General features: G+C 41.8%; 1 protein-coding gene across 10 annotated transcripts in view; it reads left to right on the forward strand.

Annotated features, from left to right (window-relative positions):
- dab1a (DAB adaptor protein 1a) overlaps nt 1–13,041 on the forward strand; it is a 323,621-nt gene that overhangs the window by 286,438 nt on the left and 24,142 nt on the right. For 5 of the 10 annotated variants that reach the window (XM_054789423.1, XM_054789421.1, XM_054789422.1 and 2 more), the window contains 5 exons: nt 2,057–2,176; nt 2,456–2,494; nt 2,844–2,906; nt 7,047–7,100; nt 11,614–11,793. In XM_054789423.1, the coding sequence (XP_054645398.1) occupies nt 2,057–2,176; nt 2,456–2,494; nt 2,844–2,906; nt 7,047–7,100; nt 11,614–11,793 (456 nt within the window). The remainder of the gene's footprint in view (nt 1–2,056; nt 2,177–2,455; nt 2,495–2,843; nt 2,907–7,046; nt 7,101–11,613; nt 11,794–13,041) is intronic. The other 5 variants (XM_054789429.1, XM_054789430.1, XM_054789425.1 and 2 more) reach the window with 5 other exon arrangements.

Consider the following 13,041-nt stretch of genomic DNA (forward strand, 5'->3'; position numbering starts at 1 on the left):
GACGATTGTGTGACTCACATTGTCAACTACTGCATTGGGCTTCTACTTACAATACACCAAGGAGTATTGTTTTGATCAGGTAAGAAGGTTAGTTACTTATTTAGTTGGTTAGTTTTTAAGTTAGTTGGCTGATGGTCGGTTGGTGAGTGAGATAAGTTAGTTAACTAAGTTGGTTGGTTATTAACTGAGTTGTTTAGTTAGTTGGTTGGAGAGCGTGTAAGCTATAATATTTACTTAGTTGATTACCTACTTGGTTGGTTGATGACCGGTCGTTAGTTAGTGAGTGAGTTATTTAGTACGTGAGTGAGTGACAGATATTTATACTTAAATATACTTAAAATATTTCAAAATATTTTGTTTTGTTTTTAAGTTAGTTGGTTGTTTGGTGAGTGAGTTATTGAGACGGTTGGCTTGTTGGTATTTAGTTGGCTGAGTGAGTTTTGTTTTTTTTTTTCGTTGGTTGGTTATTGATTCTGATTATTATTTAGTCGGCCAATTGGTTGATGCCTGACTGAGTGAGATTGAGTTAGTAGGCTGACTTAGTTAATTGGGTGGTTGTTATTTGCTTTGAGTTATTTGGTTGGTGGACAAGTCAGTGAGTAAGTTGGGTGAGTTAGTGAGTAATTTAGTTGACGAGTGAGTGAGTGAGTTAGCTAGTTGGCTGAGTGAGTGAGTTATATAATTGTTTGATTGGTTGGGGAGTGAGTTATTTAGTGAGTGAGAGTGTGACTTTTTACGTTACTCAGTTGGTTGGTGCGTGATTTGATTGATTGGTTGGTTAGTTGGATGGTGAGGGAGTTAGTTTCTCAGTTAGTTACTTATTTACTTATTGTAAATTCCAAAATATTGACCTCACCTGAATATAAGCCGCACCCACTAAATTGCACATACTGTATATAGGCCGCACTTGTCTATAAGCCGCAGGTGTCCATTTTGTCCACTCTCTTTCTCTCTTCCAATCCACACTCAAAACCCACTTATTCAGGACATCATATTCTCTATAATTTATCATGACTTTTTTTTTTATTTTGTCTTATTTCTTTTTTTTTTTATTTAATGTGTGTCTTGCTTTTAACCTTTGTCTATGTACAGTGTTCTTGGGTTCCTAGAAAGGCGCTGATAAATAAAATGCATTATCATTATTATTATTATTATTATAACATGGGATATTTACACAGAAAGACACACTATAAACCTTGCAATCCTACCTACACTCAGTGTTCCCATCACCGTCACTCGTTGGCTCTGATGAGTGAGACGTGAGTGACACATTTTTTCATCGGAGAAGCTGTAGCAATTTACACTTGATCAAACTTACTCAAGATTTGTCAGATGAAAATATCGCTGCATAAGTCTTCACAACGTGACATTAACGTCGACTTCACCACTCCAATTCACTACTTCCTCAATCTGCACTCTAATCATCATGGGAATTGTACTTTCAGCCATAAATTAGCTGCATCATTGTTTGCCGCAGGGTTCAAAGCGTGTGACAAAAGTCTGGAATTTACGGCCGTTTGTTAGTTTTTAAGTTAGTCTGTCAGCTGGTTTATGAGTGACTGAGTGAGAGTGAGTTAGTTGGCCGACTGAGTTAGTTGGCTGGTTGAATGGGTGAGTGAGTTAGCCAGTTGACTGAGTGAGTTATTGAATTGTTTGTTTGGTTGATGGGTTATTTGGTGAGTGAGAGAGTTAGTTAGTTGCTCAGTCAGTTGGTGAGTTATTTAATCAGGTGGTTGCTGAGGGAGTGAGTTAGTCAGTTACTTTTTTACTTTGTTGTTTTACTTTTGTTAGTTTTTAAGATAGTCGGTCACTCGATGAGTGAGTCATTCAGTTGATTGTAAGTGAGTTGGCTGATTGAATGAGTTAGTTGGCTGAATAAGTGAGATAGTTTTGTGAGAGTGTTATTTGGTTTACTTTAGTCATAGAGTGAAACAAAAATTTTAATTGTTAGACAAATGTATTTCATCCAGCTTTTTTTCAAACATGAAGTTACATTACATTACATTACAAGTGTGTGTGATTGTGTGTTTGAGATTAACTGCCTTGTCCCCGCCAGGCTGAACCTGTGATTCTGGACCTGCGGGACTTGTTCCAGCTCATCTATGAGATAAAGCAGAGGGAGGAAATGGAGAAGAAGGCCCAGAAGGACAAACAGTGTGAGCAGGCTGTCTACCAGGTACTTCCATTGACTCATGTCTTTATTTTCTGCCATAATTACTCTTGTCTGAGAGACCTTGGACATTAAGACGCCACTAAGACTTGGAACACAATGAGAGGTTTCTGCCTATTGTGCTTTATTCTCTCTGTCTGGTGATTGCAAAATTATTATCCCAATGTTGGGAAGCCAAAGATGCTTTTTTTTTTGCTCTGCTTATGCTTTCCGCCTACTCGCTCTGCTCCTCCGGCTTAAACCTTATGCCTCTTCCCTTCTCTTCTTGGCTCCGCTCATCTGCAGACGATTCTGGAGGAAGATCTAGAGGACCCGGTCTACCAGGTAACCTCCTCCCTCACCATCCTTGCTTCTTCCCGCTTCCACCCCTCACCTCTTGGCTTGCTCCTATGTGTGTGCACTGTGGGGAGACAGCCCCTGCTGGGTACTAATAGGAAGACCACAATCCACATTGTGATTTTTCTGGGGTGCATGTTTTTGGGTGCATGATGAACTGCTGTGGGAATATTTGCCTCTTACATTTTGACCCTCTTTCACGTCTTTTTTAAAATGAGAACCTAATGGAAAATGCTGTTTGATTTTCTCTCGACTTTTTCCACTTTTTCCCTCTTCTTCTTTTTTTTCTCCTCCTTCCTCCTCCTCCCGTGTCCCCTCTGTGCTTCCGATGCTGTAGTACATTGTGTTTGAGGCCGGACACGAGCCCATCCGCGACCAATCAGAAGAGAGCATTTATCAGGTACTCACCAGCTCGCAAACTTGCTCATCATCCTTGCAAGTCGTGGGAGGGTTCATGTCAAGGATGTTGGCCAGTGATGATTTCCCGCTTCCCGTAACACAGTGGTGTGCAATATCTGACCCGTGGGCAAATTTCATTTTGGTGTTTTTTATTGGACCACGGCAATATACTTGTATATACTGATATAAAAAAAACGTATACTTCCGAACTATAGGGTCGAAAACATCTACATCCACACACAATGACGTTTTACAAAACGCATGTTTTACAAAACCTGTGCTTGTATTTGGGCAAAAGGCCAAAACGCATATAAAAATATGTGTGTAAATGACTACTATAATATGAAAATATCCATGGACGTGTGGACATGGCCTAAGCCTGGGCTTGCCCGCATCGTAATTCTTACTTTCAACACAAGGTGGTGCTCCTCCGACAATTGTTACTGTAGGTTGTAAATCGAGGCTGTGCTCTGGCTCACTAAGTCATCATGCTATTAATCTTCAAGAACAACACGTCTATAACGTCCACATCTTCTTTATTGAGTGAGGTCCAGGACCCCAAAATTTACAAAAATGTCACTGATAACAGAAAGATAAGACCAAGTCTGTTTTTTTTTATATATATATATATATATATATATATATCGTATAAGCTTTTTAAGAAGGGTGACCGGAGGGTGTGTTCCAACTATAGGGGGGTCACACTCCTCAGCCTTCCTGGGAAAGTCTGTTCCAGGGTGCTGGAGAGAAGGGTACAACCGTTATTCGAACCACGGCTACAGGAAGTGCAATTTGGTTTTCGTCCCGGTCGCGGAACACTGGACCAGCTCCTGAAGGGTACTTGGGAGTTTGCCCAACCGGTCTACATGTGCTTTATGAACTTGGAAAAGGCGCTCGACCGTGTCTCTTGCGGTGTGCTGTGGGGGTGCTCCAGGAGTACGGGATTGGTGGCGCTCTACTACGTACCATTCAGTCCTTGTAGGACCGGAGCAGGAGCCTGGTTCGCATTGCCAGCAGTAAGTCGAGCCTGTTTCCAGTGAACGTTGGCCTCCGCCAAGGCTGCCCTTTGTCACCAATTCTGTTCATAATTTTCATGGACAGAATTTTTAGGCGCAGCCAAGGCGTCGAGAGAGTCCAGTTCGGTGGCCTCTTGTCTCTGCTATTTGCAGACAATGTGGTCCTGATGGCCTCATGTAGATGATGGCGGTTTGCATGAGTGTGAAGCTTCTAGTATGAGACTCAGCACCTCAAAATCCCCATGGTTCTCAGTCAGAAAAGGATGGATTGCTCCCTCTGGGTTGAGAATGAGGTCCTGCCCCAGGTGGTGGCTGAAATGAGTTTCCTCCATCGGGTGGCTGGACTGACCCTAAGAGATAGGGTGAGGAGCTCAGTCATCCGGGAGGGGCTCAGAGTAGAGTCACTGCTCCTTCACATCGAGAGAAGCCAGTTGAGGTGGCTCGGGCATCTAGTCCGGATACCTCCCAGACGCCTCCCTGGTGAGGTGTTTCCGGGCATGCCCAGCCGGGAGAGAGCCAGGGACTGGGAAGTCTGGGCTTCCCTACTGAGATTGCTTCCCCTGGTGGAGGAAGCGGAGGAAAATGATGGCTGGCATATAAGCCTCAAATGATAGCTAGATAGATAGATAGATAGATAGATAGATAGATAGATAGATAGATAGATAGATAGATAGATAGATAGATAGATAGATAGATAGATAGATAGATAGATAGATAGATAGATAGATAGATAGATAGATTCATTTAGTCTGCTTTTGTAGTAGATTTTGTCTTAAAATGTTTAAGGTTTTCATCGTCTTATATTTCAGTCCATTTGTATTTACATTGGGTCAGTTTTAACACATTTAATAAGCTAAGGGGAAAAGATTCAAATGGGAATAAAAGATTGTGTGAGGCAAACAAGAAGCCAACATTCCGTCGGGAACAAGACCAGGGAGGCAACCTGTTCCCTGGGCGCTCTCCGTAGAGACATGGGTAGACCTCCGAGGGGCGTACCAAAGGAAGGTGGGGGTGTATGAACGGATGCGGAGGTTATTCCTGGCCGGTGCAGAAGGCGGGACCCTCTCATTCTCTCCACCCCTTTTCTCTGCCGGAGATGAAAGAAAAGCCAGCGAAAGAAAGATTAATCACCAGACTCGTTTGATCTTTAAATAAAATGGATTGAAAATAAAAGAGCACTGACGTGCACACGCACGAGCTGTAAAAAAAACGTGAGGCAGCCTCCAGCCACAGAGGGGCCAATGTATGAATAAAGATGGCAGCTTCTGGAAATAAACATGTGAAGGAAGTAAACACGGCATAGAAAGAAAAGGGACAGACTCCGCTACATTCATTTAGCAACACACTCCCATCAGGAAACATCCGCACAGGGAACGCCACAGCATTATTCCACACGCTACTGTATAGCTGTGCTTCTGCCCTAATATAACCCAAAATATTTCAAGCAAACATTCCAAACCAAAACTGTGGGGATTTGTGCTTATTTCTACTAATCATCGCAGATATGTGGAGTTGCATGATGGAGATGAGTACATCATGTCTCTCTGGTAGTCCTCTTACAGCGCCACAAACGTTGGATTTGCTCCAATTATTTTTTAAAGCTGCTTTTGCAGCTCACGTTTAAATATTACCCAGCCTCAACCAGCCCTTGGCTTAGAATAAAATTTCTGTGAGCCTTTGCATCTAAGTGAGGTTCCTAATGGGTTCATTTTGTCCAAGTTAAATATGCTTTGTCTAAAATCAATTAGGAATATTGTTTTTTACATCCCATTTAATTTTTTTTTTAAGTGCGCCACCAAGACACTAAAGTTATGCCAAGTTCTTACCAATTTTTTTATTATCTTTTGCCACTTTTCCTGACTTTTTCACTTAAAAAGTTTGACTGTCTCAGAAGATCATTTTAGCATAAACCGTAGTTGTGGTTGGTCATACCACTCCAATCCTCCAGAGACAATAATGAGTCTAGATTCTCTGTACTAGTTCATAAAATGGAACAATACACAAGTTCATGTTAAGAAAATTAGCATCCCCTTGATTTTTCACCTGGTTATTCCCATCTATTTACTTACATTGCCTCAATGGAAACATACCTATTGTGTCCAAACCACACAAGTTAAAACAAATCAGTTTGCTATCTGCGCTAAATGTTCCACTCTGTCAAATCTTTCATTTTTTGCGACATGTAAATATTACATGTCTTCGTCTGGGTGACACTGACTTATTACATGTCACAGCAGTCTTATCTGAGTCCGCATTTAAAGAGACAGTCGACTGATTAGCCTCCTCGATGAGGTCTCACTTTCCAGATTTTAATTCTGATTATCTCACACACACATAAAAGTGATTGCCTGCCAAATTAGGGATGGGTATTTAACGAAAGTTCTTTGATAGATGACTGTGTAAAATTGGAGTTCATTTAATAAATTGTTTATGAATGTAGTTGAGCTACTTTAAGAAATTGTTATTCCAAGACATTATATTCCAATAAAACTGTATATTCACAATTGCAGAACACAATCTCTGAGAAAAAAAAAAAGTAAAGATCTCGTCAACTGAAGATGTGGACGTTATTACTTTGCAGAAGTGTTGATATGCTAACTTTTCCAGCCTTGAGAGCGTCACTTTGTTCATTTTCCACCAGTCTGCCTTGCAGCTTTACACGGCAACAGAGTTTAAAATGGTCGTCTACCAAACTCCTACATATGGTCAGAACCACTCCAAAACATCAGCCTGTTTCACTTCTTCCACTGCACATTTAGGCAGCCAAAAACAAAATATGATATTCTCACAAACGTTGTTTTTGTTAAAATTGTACTTTGTGTCTCTTACATCATTTATACTATTACAAAATATTGTACTTCAAGTATGACTTGTTTCGCTGCCCGTTTAGGCAGCAAACTAGGTCGGTCTGAATGATTTGGGCCTTCCACTTGTTGCTTCCAAGTGTTGCTTCAAAATGTCGCAACTGCACAACATAATTGAGTAATATTCCACATGAGCAACAGTCAAAATTAGACATGTGCATAAAAAAATTGACGCGTAAAGATGTTTTGTGTCATTTTCTGGCTGATCCGGAGGTAACAGTCTGTCTTGGCTGTGCTCTAAATTCTTGGTCGGCTGTGTAGGTTCCCACCAGTCAACAGAAGGAAGGGGTCTATGACGTCCCAAAGCGACACCCAGTGAGTGACGCCCACCGTGTTTGCCCGCTCCCGCCAGTCTGCCTCCCCATCCTCAGTCAAACCTCTCAGCTCGTCCAACCATTCCACGATCTTCCCCGTGCCCTTTTTTGCTCCTTTCTTGATTCGTCAGTCAGTGTATCTCCCACTGGGTGTGATTTATTTATGGTTCCCCTGAGAGGTTTGCTGGGACCCAGTGCTTTGTGCAGTGCGCTGCTCCTTTGCTTGTGGTGGCTGGTGCCCTCCTTCCTTGTGCTCCATGTGCGGATGCCATAACTGTGTATTGTGTGTGTGTAAACGTGTTTGTTGTGCTCAATCAAGCATGCCTGGCTGTGGTTTGCTAGCTGGTGCATCCACTATAAACCCGCATGACCTTCTACCAGATTATATTGTGACACATTCTGCCACTGTCAACATTCTATGAACGGATTTAAACATATTATACATCAACTATGCACGGCATAATCTAATGAGATCTTATTGAATATTCTGCCATTACAAAGACAACTGGAATAGCACACTGTGACTCACAGACCTCCCACAGGGACGAACAATCGTAATAGGGTTATGCTTGGCAGTCCTGCTCCACTCCAGTCTTGTTGGTGCAGCAACATCTGCTGGATTCTGGTGGGGCACTGCACCACTTGCTCTTCCTAATGCAACTGGATTGGCAAAAGTGAAAACAAATCTTGTCGCCGCACATTTATTCCTCATCCTCAGCAAACAAATAGACAATCGGAAGGAGGGATTGGGCAGTTTTTTGCCTGATCCTGTTAACAAACAAACAAACGGCTATCAAAATGCTAACTCTTGATCAATAGATGAACAGACAGATTTATGGGCAGATGAATAATGGATGATTGAACTGGGGAAGTGTCGGATGGAAAGGCCACGGAACACTCAGACAGATAGATGGACGGATAGATTGACAGGCATATGGACGAGAAGATGCATAATCAGATGGATGGACAGATTCTCATGAATGGATGGACGGTCAGTCATTTATTTTTGCAAAGTGCTGAAAACTAACAAACAAATTCACAACAAACTGTGATTAAAATAATAGCCCTCACTAGATAAGTAGATAGACGGGCTAATGGACAGACTGACACATAGGTTGTCGTACAGATAATTGCACATCCAATGGATGGGCGCTTGTTTAGTTTTTCTGTAAAACAAAACAACCATACCTGGCCCCTGGATGGACAGTTCTGCAGTTTTCGCATAACCCTGCTGACTAACTGACCAACACGAACCAACAAGAAATCAATCCAAATGATAACTCTGTCTTACTACACTACAGCCGTACCACACTTTAAACTGCAAGCTCAATAATAAACCTGCAGTTTAATTAATACCGTCCATGACAAACTGAACAACATTATATTTGTAAAGGCTACATTTTGGTACTGGATCTCATTAGATTGTGCAGGTGGTCATAATATCAAAGCTAGTTGTTGTACATTTATACATATATTTTTAAAACATCTGACTCATATTTCTGAATTTCTATCTAGAATGTTCAACCTTTACCTGCGCATAAATTACGCTGCAAATCCCAGTTAGTGTAATTTGTGTAATTGTGTGGGAGTGTTGGTGGAGGGTTCTTGGTTTCTTTTAGTTATTGGCTTCCCGCTGCCGGCAGTTATAATGAAAGATGACCTTGGCTACTGTCAGACTGCAACGGCTGTAACTCCACTGCTCTTTATCTGCCCATAAAGATGCGGCTTATATTGCTGGTGGATTTAATCTGCTAAAATCTCCCAAGTCGTAATAAGCGCCCTGCTCTCCCGCGAACACATATATGTGTGTGTGCGTGCTTGTAAGAGTTTGTGTCCATAAAGGGTTTCAACGCTCCATCCCTTGTTGATACCTGGAGCGCAGCATTTTCAGTCTATTCACTCTCTCTGTGTGTGTGCCTTTAAATGGCTAAACTGGACGGGGCCATCTTAACAACACAGGCTCTGTGAATTTTTGGTCGGTTCGGAATTAGTCTTGCATTTTCTCCTTTGGCCATCTTACCCTGAGCTTTGGTAAGAAGCTTACAGGCACCCCAGTACATATTTTTGTGTGTCTGGCCTCACCCGTCCTGCGGCACATGCTGTGATTTGGATGGCTGTCATGTTGGCAGGTGTCTGCAACTGAGCAAATCCAATTTTTTGCTGCCGTTGAGCTGGGTTTCAGTGTTTTCTCCCCCCCCCCCAGTGAGTCAGAGTAGCAATCATAGACAAATAAATGGATCACAGGCATGTACAGTAAATACCTTTTGTTGAGGTCTGATTGATCAAGTAATAACCGAAATGCGGCTAAAATCTTGTCTAAATGAAATCAAAATGAAGTTGTTACCACGTCAATCTACTCCTCTTAATGCAAAGACGCTATTTTAATTTTCACGTTCGGCTTTTCCCTGTTAGGGTTCGCCATAGCAAGTCAATTGCATGAATGGTTTTGGCTAAGTGTTTACGCCGGATGACAAAGACGCTATACACTCGAGCTAATACGGTTACACTGTCAGAAATGGTGTTTCTGTAGAGTTTACTCTTTTCAACACTGAATCAACAGCGCCTCTGCTGGTTGCAGACAAGTAGTACACTCCATTTTGTCTATGCCAAGATGCAATTCATCAATAATTAATTTCACACCGTGAAAATAATTCTCTACAATAGATTAAGCAACTAATTGGCTACCACACGCATCCTCGCGGTGAAGCACTTAGCTATCCACCACAGTTATGTAGCAAATACTCATCTATTCAGTTATTGAGCACTAAGACATCTGTCCTACAATGTAGCATTTAGCTGTCCTTTCAGCTGTGCAGCATTTGCCATTTATCCGACTTTAACTTTCATACTTCAAAAGTTCCTAAAGTCACCACAGATTCATATTCTGACAGGTGAAATTGTGTACTATACCATACGAAACTGAATAATAATTACTAATAGCCTCAACCAGGATTGGCTTCAGCTCTCTGTACACTGTGAGTGAATAACCCGCTGAGTTAATAGCCAAAATAAACAAAAAGAACTCCCATGGTGGTTAACAATGTAGAAATAATGCACTTTGCAATTGGATGCTTTCTGCCTCATCACCCTCTGCTGCTGCTGTGATGCTTTTAACGTTTTGGGGGAAAGTGATTACCTGCAGAGCAGCTCTGGAGTGGATTTAGCCTTTATTTCATCGTCGAGACAGGATTGATGGCAGACAGCGTCTTTTAAAGCACATCATTGCAACTTTTCCGATGAAATGATAGTGCCCGGTCTTCAACATGACCCAGCGTGCGAAGCAATCTCTGGTGTTATTTACTGTGTCGCCATCTTAAACAGCGATGGATCAATAAAACACACAACCTCGCCAGACTGTTCCAATCTACCAAGCCCTTGACCCTGTACCGAGTGGGAGTCTTGAATCAACACCCGTTTGTGCCTTGTGGTCCTCCTACCGACAACTATGGCCGATTATTATCTTTACGTGCTGGTGTGAGTCTACTTCAGCGAGTGTGTGTGTTTACTGTTTGTGATCAGTCACTCAGCAGGGGCTCAGCAAGATGCCATTAATTATAGAGGCTGCATTAATTACTTGCGGGAACACGTGCGCAGGTAATTACTGTTTCCCCCCTCAGAGATAGCTAATTGATAAGCAGTGGCTGCATGAGGACAAAGCAATGAATGCATGGGAATACTGGACCACACCACAGAAATAATAATGGCGGTCATGGAGAAACTAGCATGTAGCGTTTAGATATGATTTACTTATACCGTAGTAGCAATTGAAAATCTGTTCAGTTATTTAGCACAAAGACTCTTTATTTTCAAAACCCCAAGTTGACAGGTGTGCTCTACCTAGCTATTTAGGCATGTTGCATCTAGGCTTGCCAACTCCCAGAGAAATAAATAAGAGACACTTTTCTTGCTCGCCTTATAGCATTCAGCTACCTATTCTGCAATGTAGCATTTGGTTACCATGCCTGCTACGTATGTAGTATTTAGCTATCCATGCCTGATTTCTTACACAAGTTGGCTACTAGCCACATTTGTTTGTCCAAATTGCATCTGCTCAAGTAAACATAATAGAACATTTGTGGGGTCGTTGTTGATTGGTGTGGTTTAAGCACAATTGTTGCACCGGTCTGCTATAATTCACGGCATGTTTATCGCTTGCTATAACCGTCTGTTTATGGCAGCAACAAAACAATAGAAGTAAAGCTTTGTTTTATTATTATAAAGTTTAAATATTCTTAAAAGAGGACAGATGAAGATGTATCTGAGTGCCTCTCGGTGGTTATTACCACAGTAAGGAGGATTTAGAGAAACACAAAGGGAGCTCAGAGCTGTAGTTTAGACTGAAGGTAGGGATGAGCTTTAAACCTCTTTAAATCCCCTGTGTGCTTCTATGAGAGCACCTGGCGAGAGCAACATCTGCCCTCCTAAATCAGGCTTGTGTGAAAGACTGCTAATATAGATGCACCCTCATCCACATCCCACCTGCCATCGCTCTAACACTGAGGTTGTGATTGCAGAACGGACATCCAAACACCCACCACCCCCACCAACATCATCATCAACATCATCATCTTCATAGTCATCCGCAACTCCCCCAACCGGGACTCAGTGAGCATCAGGAGCATCATCAGAATCAGCATCAGCAGCATGAGGCAGTGGCCGATCTCATAGACTTAGACCCGGAAATGATTTCTCAGGTAAGGTTGTTGTCTTGGTATTTAAAACTTCCCTAGACAACCTCGCCGCTCCCGCTGTCATCGTTACCGCCCCCTGACTCCTGACCCGTTTATGAATAAAACATGTAACCTTACTGTTGTCATAGCAACGAAGAGTAGAATTGGAGCGGTCATACCTGCATAAGTGTTTGAAGAGACAAAGGACAGAAAGGTTGGCATGCAGGTGTCGTTAAAAGACGTTTCATATCAATGAAAAATATTTCAAATTTTTAGGCCTTTTACATTTGCTCAAGTATTCCCATCCCCAACTTTATTGGGCAATTTTGAGGAAACATGATTGTGTGTAAGATTGTGGTAACTTAAGCTCTAATTTTAGCCCGGGCGTTAATTGGAAGCAGGCAATAAATGGAGAGATGATATAAATGTGAACACTGATTATATATAAAAACTTCATTTTTTTCAATTGTAATAATGATTTTGGAGAGCATGAGAAAGTGGAAGAAAAAACATACTGTAGCTCTCTCTGATCACGTGGTCATTTATTAACAAGTATGTTGCACAACACAGCAGCAACAGAACCAGTTTTGTAATAACGGTATTGAGCAAACTGCTCAGCCAGCATTAATACCACTTCATTGTACACAACAGTACGGCAAGTGGAACACACCAACAGCTGACATTTTTAAAGTTCATACAGAGGTAGATAAAGCTGCTGGATGCTGAGCTCAAATAGCTCAAATGCAGTTATCGTGGAACCTTGGTTAGCGTCATTGATCTGTTTCAGAAGGTCAGACTCTAATCAAAACATAATCTAACGTAATCAGTTTTTACTATAAGAAATAATGCAAATCCAATGAACCTGTTCCGGATACCCAAAAATGTTAACGAAAGCACTTTTTGTAGATGTAATGTAGAAAACAATTTGAAATGCGTACAAATGAACACAGAAAAAGAACATTTATTGTCACAATTATCAGCAGGAGCAGAGGAGGGGGAGAGATATCCGCACAGATGACACCTCCGTGTTTTAGTTATGTCTTGGATTCAAAGTGTTTCTCGCCTTCTTTATCAAAATGCTGGCGCTAGCAACTTTTTTTTGGCTCCACTGTGGGTTATTTTGCAGCCGTGATCAATAAGAAAAGGAGAGACTTGTGGCTTAACTGTGTTAGCTAGCCAAGAATTACAGCGTCAACCGCTGATGATGCCATAGACGGGCGGCTGAGCTGGGGAACATTGACTTCCAGTTCTGGTTTCCTTGCTAACAAGTTG

This window comes from Dunckerocampus dactyliophorus, chromosome 10 (genome assembly GCF_027744805.1).
Source record: "Dunckerocampus dactyliophorus isolate RoL2022-P2 chromosome 10, RoL_Ddac_1.1, whole genome shotgun sequence".
Taxonomy (NCBI): Eukaryota; Metazoa; Chordata; class Actinopteri; order Syngnathiformes; family Syngnathidae; genus Dunckerocampus; species Dunckerocampus dactyliophorus.